The sequence below is a fragment of the Meriones unguiculatus genome, chromosome X (assembly GCF_030254825.1).
Source record: "Meriones unguiculatus strain TT.TT164.6M chromosome X, Bangor_MerUng_6.1, whole genome shotgun sequence".
Classification (NCBI taxonomy): domain Eukaryota; kingdom Metazoa; phylum Chordata; class Mammalia; order Rodentia; family Muridae; genus Meriones; species Meriones unguiculatus.
The window spans coordinates 75284914-75307211 of NC_083369.1; the positions used below are offsets into that span (position 1 = coordinate 75284914).

Consider the following 22298-nt stretch of genomic DNA (forward strand, 5'->3'; position numbering starts at 1 on the left):
ACATGGTAACATCCTCTCTTACACCAGATTACGACAATCAAAAATGTCTATGCACATTGCAGTGTACCTAGGATAGGGCCAGTTTCTCTAGATATAAAACTCCTGGTCTGCAATTCAGTATAAGACTTCCTTATGAGCAGATTCAGTATGTTGTAATTGGTATTAACCTTGTACCCAGTGTTGCACATGACTAAGAAATAAAAGCATGCCCAAAGTAAGTCCAGGGTAAAGTAAATTAAAAAGCTGCTACCTACTTTATCTCCCTTTTGGATTCAAAATACAGGTTAACCAAGAATCCTGTTTATGTTTATACTCCAGAATTTCTTAAATTTAATTGATTATAGACATTATTTCATGTCATGCATTTATATTACCATCCCTACCTTGGAAAAGCAGTTTGAAGATAATGATGAAGTGACTCAGATTCCATTTTTTCAACATGAAAGCTGACATGTTTAATTGTTGTCTTTTTTTAGTACACAAAATGATGCTAACTTGAAGACCAATACTTTGTGGCTATGTGCAAATGTAGTTTACTGATAGAGCACTTGCTTTCATTCAAGAGGCCCTGACTTGATGCCCTAGTACGGAGCCTTCAAAATAAAAAGAAAATAACAGCAATGAATACTTTTCAGATAGGACTTCACTTTAGAATATCATTTCTAATCACTTAATGCATTAATGAGCTTTCCATGATGTGAAAATAAAAACATTTTTTTTGCCACCTTTTTAGGATGACAGGTATTTTCTCAGTGGATCACTGGATGGAAAGCTCCGCCTTTGGAACATACCTGACAAAAAAGTAGCTTTATGGAATGAAGTCGATGGTCAGACAAAGTTGATCACAGCTGCCAATTTTTGTCAGAATGGCAAATATGCAGTAATTGGGACATATGATGGTAGATGTATTTTCTATGATACAGAGGTAAGACCCTAGTGGTTTTAGACAAGTTATTTATATCCTCTGGCCTGTAAAACAGGGCAAAAAGAGTAATATCTGAAACTTGGAACAAATGATCTTTAAGGTTTCTTCTAATTCTGGTATTTTTAATTTATGATTTTTTTTTGTTTTAGCATTTGAAATACCATACACAAATACATGTACGATCTACTAGAGGACGCAACAAAGTTGGAAGAAAAATTACTGGCATTGAGCCCTTACCTGGAGAAAATAAGGTACTGTAGAGTATTCAAAACCATCTTTCTCTAGGTATGGATTCTTTAAAGTTGGCTTTAATATCTGGGCAAGAACATAGGAAAATATTGCTGTTGTAGTTTTGCTGTTTACTTCCATTTTATGTAACACCCTTGGTATTATGTCTTAATTTAGATTAAAAGATGATTCTTTTGACCTTGCTTTTGGTTTACTTTTAGATACTGGTAACCTCAAATGATTCCAGAATCAGACTATATGATTTGAGAGACCTATCACTGTCCATGAAGTATAAGGGTTATGTCAATAGCAGCAGCCAGATCAAAGCAAGTTTCAGGTAAATTGGCATTGAGAAACTCCTAAAAGTATGGCATTTCTTCACTCTGTTTTCCATTATATGAGGTTTTTCAGTCTTTACATTTTTATAACTGTTTTCACCTAGTATCATCATCATACATTGCTTACTTCGCCTACCTGTAAGAAAACTATCCCTCTTTTGCAAATAAAGAAAGCAAAACTCAGAACATAAATTATTGTCCTAAAATCATAGTTACTTAGACATTTCTTAGCTCGAGAATGTTTACTTTTGAACTTTTATGTAAGCTTTTAAGAGATGCCTCACCCCACTACTACCCCTACACACACACTCTCTTATCCCTTTAGGTGCAGGAGCTAAGAAAACATTTTATCACCCTTAAAGCAACATACCTTGTCATTGTACCTGTACTTGTCATTATTTGAACTCTCAGTTTGGGATCTGTAAGTCCTCCTGAAATAGAATTAGCTGCTCAGGTTTTTTTCTTTCTAATCCTCCTTTTGACTCTTCTCAAAAATCTGTTCTTTTCTTTTTGAAGTACCCAGTAATTACCCAGCCATTCAACTGATGAAGTATTCTGTTATACTTTAAGTCACTCGTTCTCCAGAATGGATTAACCACCATCACAGTTACCAGGGCTTTGATGAAAATAATATTAGTAGAGTCTTGGTTAGCATAATGAGGCCCTAGCTTTGGTCCTCAGCACTAACAATTAATGTTCAAACTGTGAACATAGCTAACACCTCTGTGTCTGAGAAGATTAGCATGGTTATCCCTAGAGATAATATAGTTGTTATCACAGTGCTAGAACAAGTGAGTAGCAATGAGCAAAGAGCATCAGAAAAGCTTGGCTATGCATCAAACCATATTCAGGATTTTCAGAATGAGAAGATGGCTCTAGTTCTCAACAGTCTCTCTCAGGTGTTGTTTTAGATAAATTAAGAAGCACTGATAGAAGGAAATCTTGATCTTTTTCTGTTTATTTTTTGACCTGTCCTGCTCAAATATAGCCATGACTTTACTTACCTCGTTAGCGGTTCAGAAGATAAATATGTTTATATCTGGAGTACTTACCATGACCTAAGCAAGTTTACTTCAGTCAGGAGAGATCGTAATGACTTCTGGGAAGGTATTAAAGGTAAGCAAATGCAGCTTACATATATATGTACCTTATTATAAAGGAGTAGAGATTTGTTGTAACCTCACTATGCTGAAAACATAGATGGACATATTTATGTCTTTCTACTATGTCATAATTTATAGAATAACAATAAATTCATAAGTTACAACATTTTTATTGGCTGCAATTTCCCAAGAAGTCCCAGTTTCCTTTGGTAGATGACCATTGGCCAACAAAAATTCTTTTATCCCAGTATTTAAAAATTTATTACTTGTGTGGGGGTATTGTGGGAGGTATAGTTCCACACATGACACAGTGCAAATGTGGAGGCCAGAGGACAACTTTGTGGAGTTGGTGCTCTCTCCTTCCCCCTTTACGTGGGTTTGGGAGATCAAATTCAGGTCTTCTGTAACAAGAACCTTTACCAACAGGGCCATCTCACTGGCTCTTTTGTTCCAACCTTAATTATGAATATTAGGTTTCAAATCACACATTGCACATGGCATAGTAATTAGTAGCTTATAGAGTGCTTAAAAAAATGGTTAAAGAGGTCACACATTTCAAAGAGGCCTTACTGGGGCAGAGGCAGATAGATTATGCAAAGAGAGACACTGAGGTAGTTAGATAAGATATTAAGGAACATATCTGAAGAGCTTCTGGAGGCTCAGGAGAGCAAACCCACAGCCAAACTATAAAAGTACAAGGCTAAGAAACAGGTGACAGGACGGCAATTCAGGGGACACTTCAAGCAGAGAGGACTAAGGTGAGCTGACCCTTAGGGGATAATTGTGTGTTCTCTGTTTTTTACATAGACCAGATGGTCAGATTGCAGTTCACTGGGCTGGTAACTATTGTCATTAAAGTGATAGGTTCTATCTTTTCATAGGGTCCAAATAAGAGTATCCACCTTTTGATGTGTTCACAAAATTCTCAGACTCAATTTTTTTCTGATACAGTTTTAATAAGCCCTTGTAGTCATATGCTTCCAATCTACTTCGATGAGTTAAAGATTCTACCTTTGTTGTTTTAATAATCACGTAGAAGTCTGTGCTTGTAGTTAGTGCTGTACCCTGGTGGTGTCTATGTGTGCAAATAAGATGTAAAATCTTCCTACTTCTGCATTTCTATTCAAAATGGAATCAAATGCTGCTAGGTACTATAGAGCAACCCAAAGCAAGACATGTAGAAACTTGGAGCAATTCAGAGCTTGGTCCTCACAGATACACAGGAAGGTTAGCAACTATAGCTGGTTGTGTTGCATAGCTGACTATTTGATTTCCCTATACTAAGGAAAATTTGGTCCTGGCCCAAAATTTGAAAAGTTAAGGAAGTGCAGAACTTATGGGAGACAATTTTTAGAATGTATCTGTGTTTTAAGTTAGTCTTATATGTTTAAAAGATATTTTTCATATTCTTATTTTTTAATTGATGCTTAGTATAAAATTTCTCAGTTATCCTAAAATAAATATTTTCCCAGCACATAATGCAGTTGTTACGTCAGCCATCTTTGCTCCAAACCCAAGTTTGATGTTATCCTTGGATTTGCAACCTGAGAAATTTGAAGGGACTGATAAAAGTGAAGATGCTGAAGTTTTGGATAGCACAGCTATGGGTAGGTGCCTGTGTTTTATTTGTTGTATGTTTTTTTTTTCTTTTTCTAGCAACCTATGGTAAGATTTTCATGCATGTAAAGAACATTTCTTGTGTACAACATAGCAGTTGTGAGATAACCATTTCAGAACATTCTAATAACATGTTTCTTGCAAGTGTTACATCTTTAAATTCATCTAGGAATTTTGTAAAATTGGAAGTTCATCATCTTTATAGGCAGCATTATCTGAAGAGAAATCAAAATGAGGGTCAGCAGTGGTTGCTTAGCCAATAAGGCCTCTGCTGCCAAGCCTGACCCAGTTGATTATTCAAATGAAAGCAAGGTACTTTTGCTTTCTACAGATGCCTTTCTTCTTGAATTAGGCAGCTATTCACAAACAGCAGTTTGTATCACTTGTGGCATTTGCTTTGAGAATGAGTAGTAATTTCATTTGTTTCTTTGCTTGTTTTGAGGGAGGACTTTACTGTGTAGCCCTGGCTGGCCCAGAACTTGCTTTGCAGACCAGGCTGCTCTTGACTTCACAGAGGTCTGCCTGCCTGTGCTTCCCTGTGCCTGTGCTGAAATTAGTTTCAAATATTTAACATGCTCAGAATAGGAAGTGAAAAGAAACTGTCAAAAGTAAGAGTAAATGTACCAAACATTTATAGAAAAATATTCTGTACTAGTCCTTAAGAGTGTGGTTAAGAACATGATCTTGTGGACCAGTTAGTAAAGAAAATAAGCTTATATCAGGTAATTCAGTCATAGAATACTTTCTTAAACATTTCTGTGCCTGAAGACAGACCTTTTAGAGAGCTATGAAATCACAGTAATCAGTAGGATGTATAGATGGCGCTGTTTTGTTTTGTTTTGTGTTGTTTTGTTTTGCATTGTTTTTCGAGACAGGGCTTATGTATGTAGCCCTGACTGACTTAGACTTGACTGGCTTCACACATCAGAGACTTGCCTGCCTGAATGCTGGGACTGAAGATGTACAGCACCATCCCTGGCTTCAGAGGGTGCTTCTTAAAGTACTTGAATTGCTGAAAAGTTCTTAAGCACTTTCAATTAACTGCACCAATAATGTCGTTTATACTATCCATTCCACTTCATGTGCTATTCTGTCTGAAGAATATTCTTAGAAATAAGGATGAATTCCAGCCTAGCACTTCTTTTAACCCAAATCATAATCATTAAGCTTTTACTAAACACCTACTTAGATATAATGTATAGTATATTTTTTAAAAGCTTTCTCAAAACTGGACCACATTAATAAGGTCCCATAAACTCTCTGTATCCTTTTTGGAGAGGCATAAATTTTAATAGATTATTTTCAAATTTTGTATCAAAATTGTACCTTAGGTATATCTAAGATTAAACTGATAACCCAGGGTGTGGGACCATAAAATGAAAACAGTTGCCCTCTTTCTTTATTCCATTTGGTAGTTTGGGCTTTCCTACATTACTCCCACCCAGGTTTGGGGTGATCTGGCTTATGCCATGCAATAAGAATTAAATGCAATGTAATGTAGTAGTGTCATCCTGGAACTCAAGTCTACCTGAAACAATCTTATGTATTTAGGCTGGTCCCCTCTAACTTTTTAGTGCTGAAATTCGGCCACCATGTCAGGAAGTATTATTGAATCATCATAAAGAATTTTTATCTTCTTCTGCTTTTCTCATGTCTCTAAATCTTTACTACTGCTGCACTGCTTGCATTTAGGATGTGCCGGAAGGACTATAAGAAATGCTCAAAGGCTCACAAGATGGTATTAACAAACCTAGAGTGAAAAAGAAAACGTTTTATCTTACTCATCCTGTACCGAACTTTTCAATGAAAATTTAAATTCCTCTATCCTAAGTAATTAGTTCTCCTAATTATTTAATACATATTATATATTATATATAATCAAGTTAGTTAACATGGAATTTGTCAAATGCTTCTACGCAGCTGGTAAATACAAATGTAAATATTTTGGCCATTCAGTGTAGCCACGTAAATCTTCAATATGGACCATAAAGGTAGAGTGCTGTCAGCATTTACAGAACAAATGTATGTACTCATTTCATGTTAGTTTCAGTGTGTCAGTGGTAAAGCCAGCCTTATTGATCACCTTAGAGACCCTTCTTAGCAACAAACTTACCCAACTAGTACATTGTACCAACATTCCAATCCTGGGATTGAAATGGATAATTTAGAGGCCTAAAATACCTTCAGTAACTTAGGCATTCAGGCTCCAAGGAACTGTAACATCCCTAAGACAGGAAAAGAACATCTAAGTTAAGTAGAAGTGTGCTTTAGTCAGGAAGAAAAGTACCATAGAATGTAAAAATTATTGAGAAACCTAAAACACAGGCAGTTGGAGAGGAACTTCCACACCAAACATAGAAACAGGGTCATGATCATAGAATAATTGTGGCGACAGGCTTCCTAGTCCTTTAAAATCAACTAATAATATCTTTTTTCCTGTGCTTTTCAGGAATTGTGAAGACAGATAACACAGAAGTTCTTCTCTCTGCTGACTTCACTGGAGCAATCAAAGTGTTTATTAACAAAAGGAAAACTGTATCTTAATTTGAAATTATATTTAAAATAAACATCAGTAAGTTTCTGTATGTATCAGAAATGAGAAAAGTATTGTAGTGTTTCAGGCTAACATCCTTTTTTAACTTTTATTGAAAATTGTTCAAATATAATATATATTTTTTGAAAGGCAGTGATCTAGGAACTTCTAGACTGATAGACTAGAAAAGAATGTGGCTAGATTAACATTGCCAAGCATAGAGTTTATGTTTTGTTATGTTTATGTTTTGTTATATAATTATAAACATGCACAGGTTTCTGCATGAAAAGATATTAATATATTAATCACGTGTGCGTGCCTTTTGGTTACATGCACTAAATCTAACAGTTAGATTATTTTCGTGGCTCTTTTGGCCTCCTACTGGGTGATAATCTTATTTCTAGCTCTAAACTTTTTTTTGCACAAAATTTTGTTTTTAAGAAACGTGGTATCTTTTGACTGAATTATTATTTTGAAAATTTTATTTAGGTTTTCGATAGGTCAATAACCACGTATAAATGGTTTTTTATAAACTTCTCAATTTGGGGACAAGATTTTTTGTGATCTAAATTGTCGATTTATTCTTTACTTTGTATGTGTGTTTATATATATATATGTATATGTATATATATATATATATATATATATATATATAATTTTTTCTTTGCCACACTGGAGCACAATGTTTCTATGTAAAGAATTCTTTTCTTTATCCATGAGCACTAGGCTTTGCTCACTTAAAAATAAGCCACATTAAGGAGTGAGTCTTCTTTTTTACAATAATGTAAAAATGAACTGTTTACATTTTTTTAAGCATTGTAGTTTTTAAAAACTAAGCTGTTTTGTTTTGTGTTGTTGAATTTGAAAGGCTTTGTATATACCAATACAATGTACCAATGAAATAACATCTGGGACAGTGGAACCCTGATAATGTTGTTGATGGTTTGCATATGTTTCTCAAAGTTAAATATGTATCATTAAAGTTGGTCATCAACACTTGTTAACAGTGAACTATTTTCAGATAACTTGAATAAATCAAAAGATGCAAGAAAAACAAAATTTTGTCTTAAATAGATTTTAAGCAGGTTTTAAATCCCTAAGTGATGATGTATTAGCTGCATGCCTTTAAAACTTTGTCTCATTTTAATTCTAAAGTGAGTAACACTGTCATCTCTGCCCACATGTTCTTTCTGTATTTCCTTCCAGTATGTGGGAACCTATGGAGTCACCATAATATCATAGTTAATCCAGCATGGTCTTGATCTTGAGAGTTCTTATCTTTCTACTTGGCTGCTTGTCATCTGCCTTCTGATTTCCCCTGCATTGCCTTCTTTCTTTAGACAGCACACTCTCCTCCTATCCCTTCATCCTTGCTCACTCCTCTTCTCTCTGTTTCCCCTTTTTATTCATGTCTCTTGAATCTCTCATTCTCCTCTACTCTAAATGACAAGTTGAATTGTTATATCATTGTCTTTCTAACTAATCATAGATTTGTTGTTGTTATTGGGTTTTGTTTCGTTGGTTTTTCAAGACAGGGTTTCTCTGTGTAGCCCTGGCTATCCTGGAATGCACTTTGTAGATCATGCTGGCTTCACAGAGATCTGTCTGCTTCTGCTTCCAAAGTGCTGGGATTAAAGGCATACGCCACCACCACCTGGTTAATCATAGTTAAGGTCTTAAGGTCTGTATGGCAGATCCAGGGCCACATTTTAAGAGTTATTTATTTATCTATTTATTTATTTATTTATTCACTTTACATCCCAATGATAGCACCTCCCTTCTCTGCTCCCTATCCTACCCTTCCTCCCTCTTCCCCTTAACTTCCCTCTCCTACCTACCCCTCAGAAAGGGGGAGCCCCGCACACACCCCAGCACATCAAATCATATCACGACTGAGCACATCCTCTTCCTCAATGGCCTTGCAAGACAGGCCCACCAGGAGGAAGTGATAGAAAAGAAGACAATAGAGTCCTTGTTAGATACAGCCCCTCTCCCCATACTAGGGAACTCACAGGAAGACCAAGCTGCCCATCAAGTACGTATGTGTGGCCTAATTCCAGTCCATACATGATCTTTGGTTGGTGCTGCCATCTCTGCAAGCTCCCCTGGGCCCAGATTAGTTGGCTCTGTTTGTCTGCTTGTGAAGTTCCTGTCCATTCCAGGTCTTTTTTATCCTTCCCCCCAACTCTTTCATAAGGCTTTCTGCATTCCACCCAGTGTTTGCCTGTAAGTCTAAACATTTGTTTTGATTTATTACTGGGTGAGACATCTCAAAGGACAGCTATGTTGGCCTCCCATCTGCATGCATAGTAGAGTATCAGTTGGTAGGGTTTATCCTGCTTACACTTTACATTGTAGCTTATTACCAAAGGAAGTCAGTATAGGAACTCAAACAGGGCAGAAACCTGGAAGAAATTGCTGATGTAGAAGCCATGGAGGGGTGCTGCTCATTGGCTTGTTCCTCATGGCTTGCTAAACCTGCTTTCTTGTAGAACCCAGGACCAACACCCACAATGGACAGGGCCCTTCCCCATCAATGGCTAATTTAAAAAAAATGTTGTATAGGCTTACCTGCAGCCTGATAGTATAGGAAAATATTCTTAATTAAAGTTCCCTCTTCTGAGATGACTTTTACTTGTGTCAAATTGACATAAAACTAGCCAGTACACCTAAGCTGGATTCAAATTCTATGTAGTTAATGATGGCCTTTAACTCCTGATCTTTATCTCCAGAGTGTTGTGATTGCTGGTATGTACCAGTATACCAGGCTTCATCATAAGTTTTCAAAAGAAGTTTTTTGCCAGTTGCACTAGTTTCTGGATTCCCACTTTGCTTATTAATTAGATGCTGTGCATGAAGTGCTGGGCTGAGACAGTAAACTGGAAGATGAATGTGCCAGAAGAGATCAGTATCTGGAGAGAAGATGGCTACAGAAACAAGAATCTTGGAACTGTCTTGTGACTAGAGCCTAGATGGAGCTTCTCTCCCCAGCCCTGTGTATTTTACCATAAGTAATACATGGCAGACACTAGGTTATTAAACTGCTCTTAGTTAATCTCATGTAGAGCCCTAAAGATAATATGGGTCAAAAAGTTTGTACATAACACACAGATAAGGCAGAAAAATGGAGTACTATCGATGCTATCAATATTTTTCTTGGTCTCTGACCCTTCTTCTTTTCCAGCTCTAAGAACCACTGGCCTACTTCAAAAAACAAAACAAAACAAAAAAAAAAAAAAAAAAAAAAAAAAAAAAAAAACCCTTAACCATCTCTGTTTTGAGCTATGTGGTTAACAGATCTTTCCTCCCAGTTGTTTTAATTGTTGCATCCCTTCTGAAAGCTGGCCCCTTTTTGTTTTGTTTCATCTTCTAATCTGAGGTCATCTAGTTTCCTCTGTTCACCACAGCCACTTTTTTTCCCAATAAATATGTGTACAGGAAATACACCCATAGTGTTCTAGAAGGAGCAATATTGAATATCAAGATATGTGTTCAAGGTTGTGGTACCTGCTCTGGTCTTCAGTCTTCCTAGAGGGAAAATATCTGGAAGTCTGTCTGTATCACTTAACATTTCCAAAACTTGACTGAACTGAGAGATATGACTAGTGACATTCTGTGAAACCAAATATATAAGACTCTGTGGAAAACAGGTCTCACAACAGGTATAAACAGGACCCAAGCTCCAATAATACTATTGAATACTAACAGTAGGGCAACCTGTTCTTTATTCCTACTTTTTCTCCATCTTTTTGGTGTTTTCATCTTCACACTTACCTTGCTATATAGTGGTCGTTGCAGTGAAATGTTACTTGTGAGAATCTTTCAGACTGGCTCATGGTTAAGAGTGTATGCTGCTCTTCCAGAGGATCTGAGTCAGGTTCCCAGCAGCCACAGCATGTGGATCACAACTCTCCATGACTCCAGCTCCAGAGAATCTGCCACCTCCTTCCTGGCCCTCTCAGGACCTACACACACTGACATATAAATACAACTAAATCTTAGATCAAATAAAAAAGTCTGTGAGATATGAAAAACCTACAGAATGTAATCCCCTGTTCTCACACATTTTTGTAATAATAAGAAATCAGTAATCAACACTCTGTAAATGACTTAACTGTTGCATTCATAAATCTCTTGTGTGACATCTTTCTTTAAAAAAAAAAAAACCTTACATTTCCCTTTGAAAGAGTTCATGTTTTATAATTTTCTTATACTGTGGGGGAGGGGGGGAGTTGTTAACTCCAGCCCTATTTTATTATGTTTAACTTCATTTTGTACGTTTGTATTTAATTGAACAATATCATTGAAATAATAGCTATGCTATGTATCAATGGCATTTTGCATGTAATTCATAGTATGTAAATATTCTATCTTATAGGCACAATTTAGACAACCTTCTACCATTCACTAGCCACCTGTTTTACCACTGTAACAATGGAAGATAGAAGTAATGTATCTTTCATGATTTCTAACAGTTGGTTTGGGGTAGATCTTTAAAATGTGAGTGTAAAACACAAACTCTTAAGGAAAAATGGGAATCTGAGATTACATGAATGTCCTGAATAGTAGTTGGAACCTGTTGTTTGAAGTCCTGGTTCTAATAGTTGATGACATTTAAAATCTTTTAGTGCATATTTTTCATTACCTGTATAGAAAGACCAATAGCATAATTTAAAATATCCAAAACAAAATGCCTTAGATGTTCAACACCCCCTGATTAGGGTAATGAGAAGGTGGGAAGTACCCCAGTAGCAGATGCCGGGGCTTTACTTCTGTTAGGATAAGTACCAAACAATGTGAACCAAACAGAAGCAATAAATTACCCTCAGCTTTTAATGCCCAAAGAGATTTCAAGTTTATAGTGAACCATGAAATTAACCTCAGACAGTCTTAAAACAAAAAAGATTATTTAGTAAAGTAGTGTAAGCTAAAACGGAGCCTTTTTCCTAAACATTTAAACATCACTAAGACAACTATTAAAATTCAACTACTCAGGAGGCTGAGACACAGACCACAAGTTTGAGGCCAGCTTATACAATTGGACAACTTAGCAAGATACTGTCTCAAGGGGGAAACAAAAACACCTGGCCAAAGAAAGTTGAATTAGAACCTAATCTTTTTAAGTTTGGATCCTTAGAACAGTCTTCCTCAAGGTAATTTTGGTTATAGCAAAACAAAGGGCACATTTACGTGGTCCTGATGATGTGCTAAGTATGGAAAGATCAGAAAAGGTAAATGCTAAACTCAGGTGGGGAACAGAGCATGTGCAGACAGATTGCAGAAGCAGCAGCAACTGGGGCATGTGCTGGCAGCAGCAGGAGAGAGAGTTGTGGAAAGCCTTCAAAACCACTGGGAGTCAAGCTGAAAGAGATAAAGAAGAGACCTGTCTTTCATTATTATTGATTTTTATGGATGGACTTCACCCATGGAAAGTACCTGAAAGTCAATAGTAAGTCATTAGAAGTATGAGGCACTCAACAAATGCCCAGGTCAAATATAATCCACGATGGTGTGTAGGGCAATAAGAAAAAGATTAGAAAAACTGAAGCAATCATAGAACCCTTCTGTGACTTTGGCTACAATTTTTGCATTCAATAAATCTAAAGAATCTGTAGGATTCAGATTCAGGGTTCAGTGAACCAGCCTTTCATGCCTCTCCATTGAGGGAATGATTTGTTTTAAGCTAATAAATATAGACAACGACATGAAAGCATTTCAGTGTGTTAATTGCTAAGAACAGACTATTTTGTTTTCCTTTTGTCAAGTTCTGCTCCATCTGATGAGGACTTGTCAAATGGTACTCTGTCTGCCTCAGGCTCTTTAGAATCCTGGGGAGTCATTGGAGGGGACTTGTTAGATTCCTGAGACATGGTGAACCACAGTCACTGTGGCAAGGGATGTAGGGCTCTGTTTTCAACAATTTTCTAGGAAATTGATTCACACCCTCATATTGAAGAAACTGTGATCTAGGAATAGAATTTCAAGTAACTCATTTGCATAAAAGCCACAGACAATTAGGGGCATAGATTGCCCAAGGCCTATAGTCCTTCAGCAGTGTGCTCCTGAATGCTGTATTTAATAGTGGGATCTCAAAAAAACAAACAAACCAAAACAATCAGAATTGTTTCATTTGCTAGTTTCCACAGAACAAATATACCTATGATGTCCAATTTGAAGCTAACAACATGACTTCACGTAGCATGGTGTGTATACTCTTAATACAAGATTTGAACATAGATACAGTCAACATAAATAATCTTAGGATAGCATAATAACATTAGAAGGTGATGAGGGTTGCCTTTATATTTTGTTGCTATATAAAATATAATTATGGTACTCTGGGAGGCAGAGGCTAGCCTGGTCTATGAAGTGAGTCCAGGACAGCCAAGGCTACACAGAGAAAGCTTGTCTCAAAAAAAATGTAGGGAGCTGGAGAGATGGCTCAGAGGTTAAGAGCACTGGTTGCTCTTCCAGAGGTCCTGAGTTCAATTCTCAGCAACCACATGGTGGCTCACAACCATCTATAATGAAATTTGCTTCTCTTTTCTGGTGTGCAGACAGAACACTATATACATAATAAATAAAACCTTAAAAAAAAAAAGAAAGAAAAACATTTTTTTAAGTGTAATTATCGGAGCCAGCAAGATATCTCAGTGGGTAAAAGTATGTGCCACCCAGCCTGACAGCCTAAGTTTTGAGTCCCATGCCTCCCAATGGTGGAAGGAGAGAGAACCAACTCCTGAAAGTTGTCCTCTGACCTCTACGTGCACACCATGGCACATGATGCAAAATTACCTATGCACAATACACATGCAAATAATTAAAAGTGATAAAAATGGCAAGATGGCAGCAACCAGAACACACCATATCTGAGGGGTACAGGATGCATAACTCTGAAATTGGTGAGTGGAGGGGCAGCAGAAGCCAAAACATCTACATTGAGGCTTCCTGGGCAAGAGGCAACAACCCGTGAGCTAGGAGAGTTTGGATCCAGGTCACCAGATATCATCTCCGGGAACTGAGAAAGGCAAATATTCAACCCTGCTACACGTCCACTAGCTGACTCCCTGCTCAGCAGAGGTGGCCAGGAGTGGCTGCTGCCCCAAGCTCAGGCCTCCCTGCTCAGTGGTGGCTGCAATGATTGCCCCCACCAAGAGCCTCCATGCTAAGTGACTGAGACGGCAGAGGTGGCTACCCCAAACAGGAGCCTCTGTGCTTGGTGGCTGAAGCGGCTGTCCCAAATACAGATCTCCCAGCCTGGTGGCCAAACAGTGGACACCACTGAGCTGATGGATCTCCCACACTCTCATTTGGCCCTGTGGTCCCAAATCTGAGAGTAAAGAACAGAGGGAATCACTGTGCATTCCATTTAGACCTGCAAGCAAGTGAGTGTGTGCAGAGCCTCAAATCCAGGGTGCCTCTACACTGGCAGCCAGACAATGGATCCCACCCACCCACACCCCCACTGTGAACAACTTAGGGATCCTAGGAACAGCATTGTCAACATTGAAGCCCTGTTCTGAGTCTACCAATGGAGTCCAGGCAAAAAAATTCCTGGAGCCCAGACATATCCAAATACCAGGTGGACAGTACTACAGGGGTATAGGCCACAGACGTATTAATGGCACCTGTGCATGCACATTGCACCCATGAACAGCACCAGTACCCCCTCCTGTGCTGAAGTTCCACATTGCCAGCCATCTACATAATCTACACCCTGTCCTTCAAGGCACACTTCCAGGCAAACCCCAATGCTTGCTCACATGCACCAGCGACATTCTTCTCTTAGCTACAGCTGAAACACCAATACCCATTCTGAAAACAGTGGACCTCTCTCATATTCCTGAAAAATACTCCATACACCAAAGACAGGCAGACCCACTCTAAAGTACAGACTCCAGGAACGAGCAGCAAAGGTTACAGCTAGGCAGATGGCTAGAGGTAGATGTAAGAACACGTCCAACAAAAAATCAGGACATCATGGCTTCACCAGCAACTCCCAAAATCAATAGATACACTAATTCATTGGAAACACAGGAAAATGATCTCAAATCTATGTTTAAGCAGTTATTAGAGAGACATAAAGAAGAAACAAACAAACTCTCTAAGAAATACAGGCAAATACAGCAAAAAAAAAAAAATAGAGGCACAAGTAGTAGCATATAAGGAGGAAACGAACAACAACAACAACAAAAAAAAAAAAAAATAGAGACCATCATGGAAAGACAGGAATCCACATTCAAACAGATGAAGGAAATGGTACAAGACATAAAAACAGAATTAGAATCAACAACAACAACAACAAAAACACAAACTGAGAAAACACTGGAGCTGGAGAACTTGGAGAAAATATCAGGAACCACAAAGGTAAGCACCAGTAACAGAATACAAGAGATGGAAGAGAGACTCTCAGGTGCTGAATATACAATTGCAGAAACTGATACATCTCTCAAAAAAAATAGTAAAATTGGAAAAGTCCCAAACACAAAACATCCAAGAAATCAAGGACACCATGAAAAGACAAAATATAAGAATAATAGGGATAGATGAAAAAGAAGATTCCAGGCTCCAAGGTCCAGAAAACATTTTCAAGAAAATCATAGAAGAAAATTTTCCCAACTTATAGACAGAGATGTCTATATCATACAAGAAGCCTACAGAACACCAAATAGACTAGACCAGAAAAGAAACTCCTTATGTCACATAGTAGTCCAAACACTAAATCTACAGAACAAAGAAAAAAATACTAAAAGCAGCAAGGGAAAAAGGCCAAGTAACATGTTAAGGTAGACCTTTAAGAATCACATCAGACTTCTCAGCAAAAATGATGAAAGCCAGAAGGGCCTGGGCAGATGTCACGCAGACTCTAAGAGACCACAGATGCCAACCCAGACTACTATAGCCAGCAAAGCTTTCAATCAACATAGATGGAGAAAACAAAAGATTCTATGACAAAATTAAACTTAAACAATATCTACACAACAACCAGCCCTACAGAAGATACTAGAAAGAAAATTCCAATCCAATGAAATCAATTACACCCAAGAAGACAAAGGATATAGATAAGTTCACAACAAAAAAGAAAAGAAAACAAGCATAGAAAAACAGTAATACCACCAACTCCACAATAAAAGGAAATAACATTCATTGGTCACTATCAACATCAACAGACTCAAGTCTCCAATAAAAAGACACAGACTAAAAGAATAGTTGCAGAAACAGGATCCAGCATTCTGCTGCATCCAAGAAACACCTCTGCAACAAAGACAAACACTACCTCAGAGTAAAGGGCTGGAAAAATGTTTTTCAAGCAAATGGACCCAGAAAACAAGTTGAAGTAGTTATCCTAATATCTAATAAAATAGACTTCCAACCTAAATTAATAAAAAAAAAAGATGGGGAGGAGCACTTCATTCTCATCAAAGGAAAAATACATCTGGAGGACATCAAAATCCTGAACATCTATGCCCCAAATACAAGAGCACATGCATTTGTAAATGAAACATTATTAAAGCTGAAATCACACATCAGCCCAACACCTTAATCGTGGGAAACTTCAACACTCCACTCTCACCAAGGGACAGATCATCTCGACAGAAGCTAAATAGGGAAATAAAGACACTTACAGAGGTCCTAAACCAAATGGACCTAATAGATGTCTACAGAACTTTTCACCCAAACTCAAAAGAGTTTTCAGCACCTCACAGGACCTTCTCAAATATTGACCATATAGTTGGGCACAAAGCAAGCCTCAACAGATACAAGAAGATCAAAATAACCCCTTGTATCCTATCAGACCACCATGGCCTAAAACTGGACGTCACCAACAACAGAAGTAACAAAGAGCCTACATACAAATGGAAACTAAACAACTCTCTACTCAATGACAGCTTGGTCAGAGAAGAAAGTGAGAAAAAGAAATTAGAGACTTCCTAAAATTCAATGAAAATGAAGGCACAACTTACACAAACTTATGGGACACAATGAAAGCAGTGTTAAGAGGAAAGTTCATAGCACTAAGTATCTCCAGAAGGAGGTTGGAGACATGTTATACAAGCAACTTTATGACACAACTAAAAGCCCTAGGGGAAAAAAAGAAGCAGACACAGCCAAGAGGAGTAGAAGGCTAAAAATAATCCAAACTCAGAGCAGAAATCAATAAATTAGAAAGAAAGAAAACAATTCAAAGAATCAATGAGACCTACAGCTAGTTTTTTGAGAAAATCAACAAGGTAGACAAACCCTCAGCCAATCTAACTAAAAGGCAGAAAAAAAAAAAAAACCTATCCAAATCAGCAAAATCAGAAACAAAAGAAGGGACATAATGACTAATACTGAGGAAATCCAAGCAATCATTAGGTCTTATTACAAAAGCTCGTATGCCACAAAATTAGAAAATATAAATGAAATGGAAAATTTTCTTGATAGATTCCATTTACTAAAATTAAATCAAGATCAGGTAAATAGATTAAATAGTTCTATATCCCACAAGGAAATAGAAGCAGTCATCAAAATCTCCCTTCCAAAACAAGCACAGGGCCAAATGGTTTAAGCACAGAATTCTACCAGACTTTCAAAGAAGAGCTAAGCCAAATTCTCTTCAAACTATTCCACAGAATAGAAACAGAAAGAACACTACCAAACTTATTCTATGAATTCATAGTCACCTTGATACCTAAAACACTCAAAGACCCAACAAGAAAAGAAGACTTTAGACCTATCTCTCTAACGAAAATTGTTGCAAAATACTCAATAAAATACTTGCAAACTGAATCCAGGAACATATAAAAGATATCATCCACCATGAACAAGTAGGCTTCATCCCATGCATGCAGGGGTAGTTCAATATATGGAAATCCATCAAGATAATCAACCATATAAACAAGTTGAAGGAGAAATACCACATGATCATCACCTTAGATGCAGAAAAAGCATTTGACAAAATCCAAACCCTATTCATGATTAAAGTCTTGGAGAGATCAGGGATACAAGGCATTTACCTAAACATAGTAAAGGTAATATAGAGCAAGCCTATAGCCAACATCAAACTAAATAGAGAGAAACTTCAAACAATCCCACTGAAATCAGGGACAAGGCAATGATGCCCACTCTCCACATCACTCCCATAGAACTTTAAGTCCTAGCCAGAGCAATAAGACAACTAAAGTAGAACAAAGGGCTACAAATCAGAAAAGAAGAAATCAAAGTTTCACTATTTGTAGATGCTATGATAGTATACATGAGTGACCCCAAAAATTCTACCAGAGAACTCTTTTGGCTGATAAACACCTTCAGGAAAGTGGTTGGATACCAATTAACAGAAAAAAAAAATCAATATCCCTCCTATATATGAAAGACAAAAGGTTTGACAAAAAAAATTAGGAAAACTACACCCTTTACAATAGCCACTAATGACAAATTTCCTTGGTGTGACTCTAAGCAAGCAAGTGAAAGAACTGTTGAAAAAACATCAAGTCTCTGAAGAAAGAAACTAAAGAAGATATCAGAAGATAGAAAGATCTCCCATGCTCATAGAATGATAGGATTAACATAGTGAAAATGGCCAAAAGCAATCTATGAATTCAGTTCAATTCCAATTAAAGTAGCAACACAATTATTTACAAAACTTGAAAGAACAATTCTCAATTTCATATGGAAAAACAAAAACCCCAGAATTGCAAAAATCATCCTGTACAACAAGAGATGTGGAGGTATCTCCATCGCTGATCTCAAGATGTAATAAGAAGCAATAGTAATAAAAAAACTGTCTGGTACTGTCATAGAAACAGAATGGTGGATCAATGGAATCCAGTAGAAGACCCAGAAATAAACCCACATACCTCCGGATACTTGATTTTTGACAAAGAAGCCAAAAGCATACAATGGAAAAAAGACAGCATCTTCAACAAATGGTGCTGGTCTAACTGGATGTCTACAGGTAGAAACATGCAAATAGATCTGTATTTATCACCCTGCACAAAACTAAAGTCAAGGTAGATCAAAGACCTCAACAGAAAACCAGACACTCTAACCCTGATAGAAGAAAAAGTGGGGAAGAGCCTTGAACTCACTGACACAAAGGACAACTTCCTGAACAGAACATCAACAGCATAGGCTCTAAGATCAATAACCAATAAATGGGACCTCATGAAACTGAAAAGCTTCTGTAAAGCAAAGGACACTGTCTTCAGAAGAAAACAGCCTACAGACTGGGAAAGGATCTTCACCAACTCTCTATCTGACAGAGGGCTAATATCCAGAATATATAAAAATGTTAAGAAATTAAAAATCAACAAATCAAGTAATCCAATTTAATAAACGGGGTACAGAGCTAAACAGAGAATTGTCAGTAGAGGAATATAGAATGGGAGAGAAACATTTAAAGAAATTCTCAACATCCTTTGTCATCAGGGAAATGCAAATCAAAACAATCCTGATATTTCGCCTTACATTCATCAGAATGGCCAAGATCAAAACTCAAGTGAAAGCACATGCTAGAGAGGATGTGGAGAAAGGGGAACCCTTTCTCTTCTGGTAGGAATGTAAACGTGTACAATCACTTTGGAAATCAAACTGGCACTTTCTCAGACAATTAGGAATAATGCTAACTCAACATCCAGCTATACCAGTCCTAGGCATATATCCAAAATATGCTCAAGTACACAACAAAGACATTTGCTCAACCATGTTCCTAGCAGCTTTATTCATAATATCCAGAATCTGGAAACAACCCCGATGTCCCTCATTTGAGGAATGGATACAGAAATTGTACATTTACACCATGGCATACTACTCAGCCATTAAAAACTAGGAAGTCATGAAATTTGCAGGCAAATGGTGGGAACTACAAAAGATCATTCTGAATGAGTTATCCCAGAAGCATAAAGACACACATGGTATATACTCACTTATAACTGGATATTAGACATATAATATAGGATAATCATACTAAAATCTGTACAACTAAAGAAGCTAAGCAAGAAGGAGGACCCTGGGTAAGATGATCAATCCTCATTCAGAAAGGCAAACAGGATGGACATCAGAAGAGGGAGAAAACAGGGAACAGGAGAGGATCCTACCACAGAGGGCCTCTGAAAGACTACCCAGGAGGCTATCAAAGCAGATGCTGAGACTCAGCCAAACTTTGGGCAGAGTGTAAGGAATTTTATGAAAGAAGGGGGAGACAGAAAGACCCGGAGGGGACAGCAGCTCCACAAGGAGAGCAACAGTACCAAAATATCTGGGCCCAGGGGTCTTTTCTGAGACTGATAGTCCAACCAAGGACCATGCATAGAGATAACCTAGAACCCCTGCTCAGATGTAGCCCATGGCAGCTCAGTGTCTAAGTGGGTTTCCTAGTAATGGGAATATGTGCTGTCTCTAACATGAACTCAGTGGCTGGGTATTGATCATCTCCCCTTGAGGGGGGATCAGCCTTACCAGGCCACAGAGGAAGACAATGTAATCAGTCCTGATGAGACCTGATAGGCTAGAGTCAGAGGGAGGAGGACCACCTCTATCAGTAGACTTGGGATTGGTATGGGAGGAGATGAAGGTGGGAGGGTGGGATTGAGAGGGAATGAGAGAGGAGGCTACAGCTGGGATACCAAATGAATAAACTGTATTTAATTTAAATATTAATAAAATTTAAAAGATATTAAAATGTAATAACCATTAAAATTTCAATTATGGCTTGAAAGTTTCACCAGCCGGCTTGCACAGCACTGCACACAGTCAGTCTTTAAAGATTTAGCCTATGGACTAATCACCCCAAATGAGCAATCATGGAGAACCTCTCTCTTCTGCCAGATAAGAAGAGAAAAGTTGGGAATGATGCAAGAAGGCACTGTTTAGGCATTCACTGGGTCAGTAACCAACATGAAGTACCATTGACCCAATTAGGCAGCCACTTTAGTTTCATTTTGAGGCTTGTCATGTGTTCTGAGCTAAGAAAATTTACCTCAAATAGTTGGGAGAGTGTACATGCTTTTACCTTGCCATTTTATATTCTAGCTCAAGCTATCACAGCACAATCAATTTGTAAAGGATAGGCGAAGAAGAAGAGCACTTAGAAAGTAGAGTTGTGGGCCTAATAACAAGTATGGACTCAGAATGACTGGGAATAGGGTCTGGAATGTATATACTTAGTCTTTCCAAGAAATCTGACAAGCACCTAAATTCAAGAACACCTGGATTGAAGCAGCTAAAAACAATGGGTACATAGTCTTCTGAGGAGGCATGGCATCTTCAGAAAAAAAAAAAAAAAAAAAGAACTTTAAAGGCATCAATGTCCAGCTCATTATTCCATGGCCTCAAATTTCCCAAACTCTATCTGCTCCAGAAAGCACACAGCATATAGAATCTCTCTTACCTCCCCTTTCGTGGTTGACAATCTTCCTTAACAAAACAAAAGTATAGTTCTCAGCCATCCCCACAATTCAGAATGGCACATGACTGCAGAAGATAACAGGGAAAGAAGGTTGAGGGACAAATGTAAATACTGAGAAAAGTTCCTCACTCTCTCTCTCTCCTCTCTCTCCCTCCCTCCCTCCCTCCACAGGCAGGTGGCTCATTTATTGTTTTCAGCAAAATTAATTTCCAGCTAATTTTTAAAATAACTTTGACACTTGTTTTATATAACTTAGAGTTCAATGAAATAAAAGCATTGCTATAACAAAATTTCCATTTTTTATTTTTTAATGATTTTTTTATTATTAATTACACTTCGTTCACTTTGTATCCCCCCATAAGCCCCTCCCTCCTCCCTTACCAATCCCACTTTCCCTCATTGTTCTTCACGAATGCCTCTCCCCAAGTCTACTGATAGGGGAGGTCCTCTTCTCCTTCCTTCTGATCTTCGTCTATCAGATCACATCAGGAGTGGCTGCATTGTCATCTTCTGTGGCCTGGTAAGGCTGCTCCCCCCTCAGGGGGAGGTGATCAAAGAGCAGGCCAATCTGATTATGTCAGAGGCAGTCCCTCTTCCCATTACTATGTAACCCACTTGGACACTGAACTATCATGTGCTACATCTGTGCAGGGGTTCTAGTTTATCTCCATGAATAGTCTTTGGTTGGAGTATGAGTCTCTAGGAAGATCCCTGTGTTCAAATTTTCTGATTCTGTTGCTCTCCTTGTGGGGTTCCTGTCCTCTCCAGATCTTACTATTTCCCACTTCTTACATAAGATTCCATTCACTCTGCCCAACAGTTGACCATAACTCTCAACATCTGCTTTGATAGTCTGCAGGGCAGAGCCTTTCAGAGGCCCTCCATGGCAGGTTCCTCGGTTGTTTCCTGTTTTCTTCTTCTTCTGATGTCCAACCTCTTTGCCTTTCAGGATGGAGACTGAGCGTTTTAGTCAGGGTCCTCTCTCTTGATTAGTTTCTTTAGATGTACAGTTTTTAGTAGGTTTATCTTATGTTATATGTTTATATGAGTGAGTATATACCGTGTGTGTCTTTCTGCTTCTGGGACAGCTCACTAAGGACGATCCTTTCTAGGTCCCACCATTTACCTGCAAATTTCATGATTTTCTTATTTTTCATTGCTGAGT

At 37.9% G+C, this 22298-nt stretch overlaps 1 protein-coding gene across 4 annotated transcripts in view; it reads left to right on the forward strand.

The window, feature by feature from the left end:
• Wdr44 (WD repeat domain 44) overlaps window positions 1-7803 on the forward strand; it is a 115941-nt gene extending 108138 nt beyond the window's left edge. For all 4 annotated transcript variants that reach the window (XM_060375566.1, XM_060375564.1, XM_060375565.1 and 1 more), the window contains 6 exons: window positions 734-925; window positions 1075-1176; window positions 1375-1490; window positions 2480-2607; window positions 4067-4201; window positions 6661-7803. In XM_060375566.1, coding sequence (XP_060231549.1) covers window positions 734-925; window positions 1075-1176; window positions 1375-1490; window positions 2480-2607; window positions 4067-4201; window positions 6661-6755 — 768 coding nt within the window. In that variant the 3' untranslated portion in view covers window positions 6756-7803. The remainder of the gene's footprint in view (window positions 1-733; window positions 926-1074; window positions 1177-1374; window positions 1491-2479; window positions 2608-4066; window positions 4202-6660) is intronic.
• Window positions 7804-22298: the final 14495 nt, after the last annotated feature.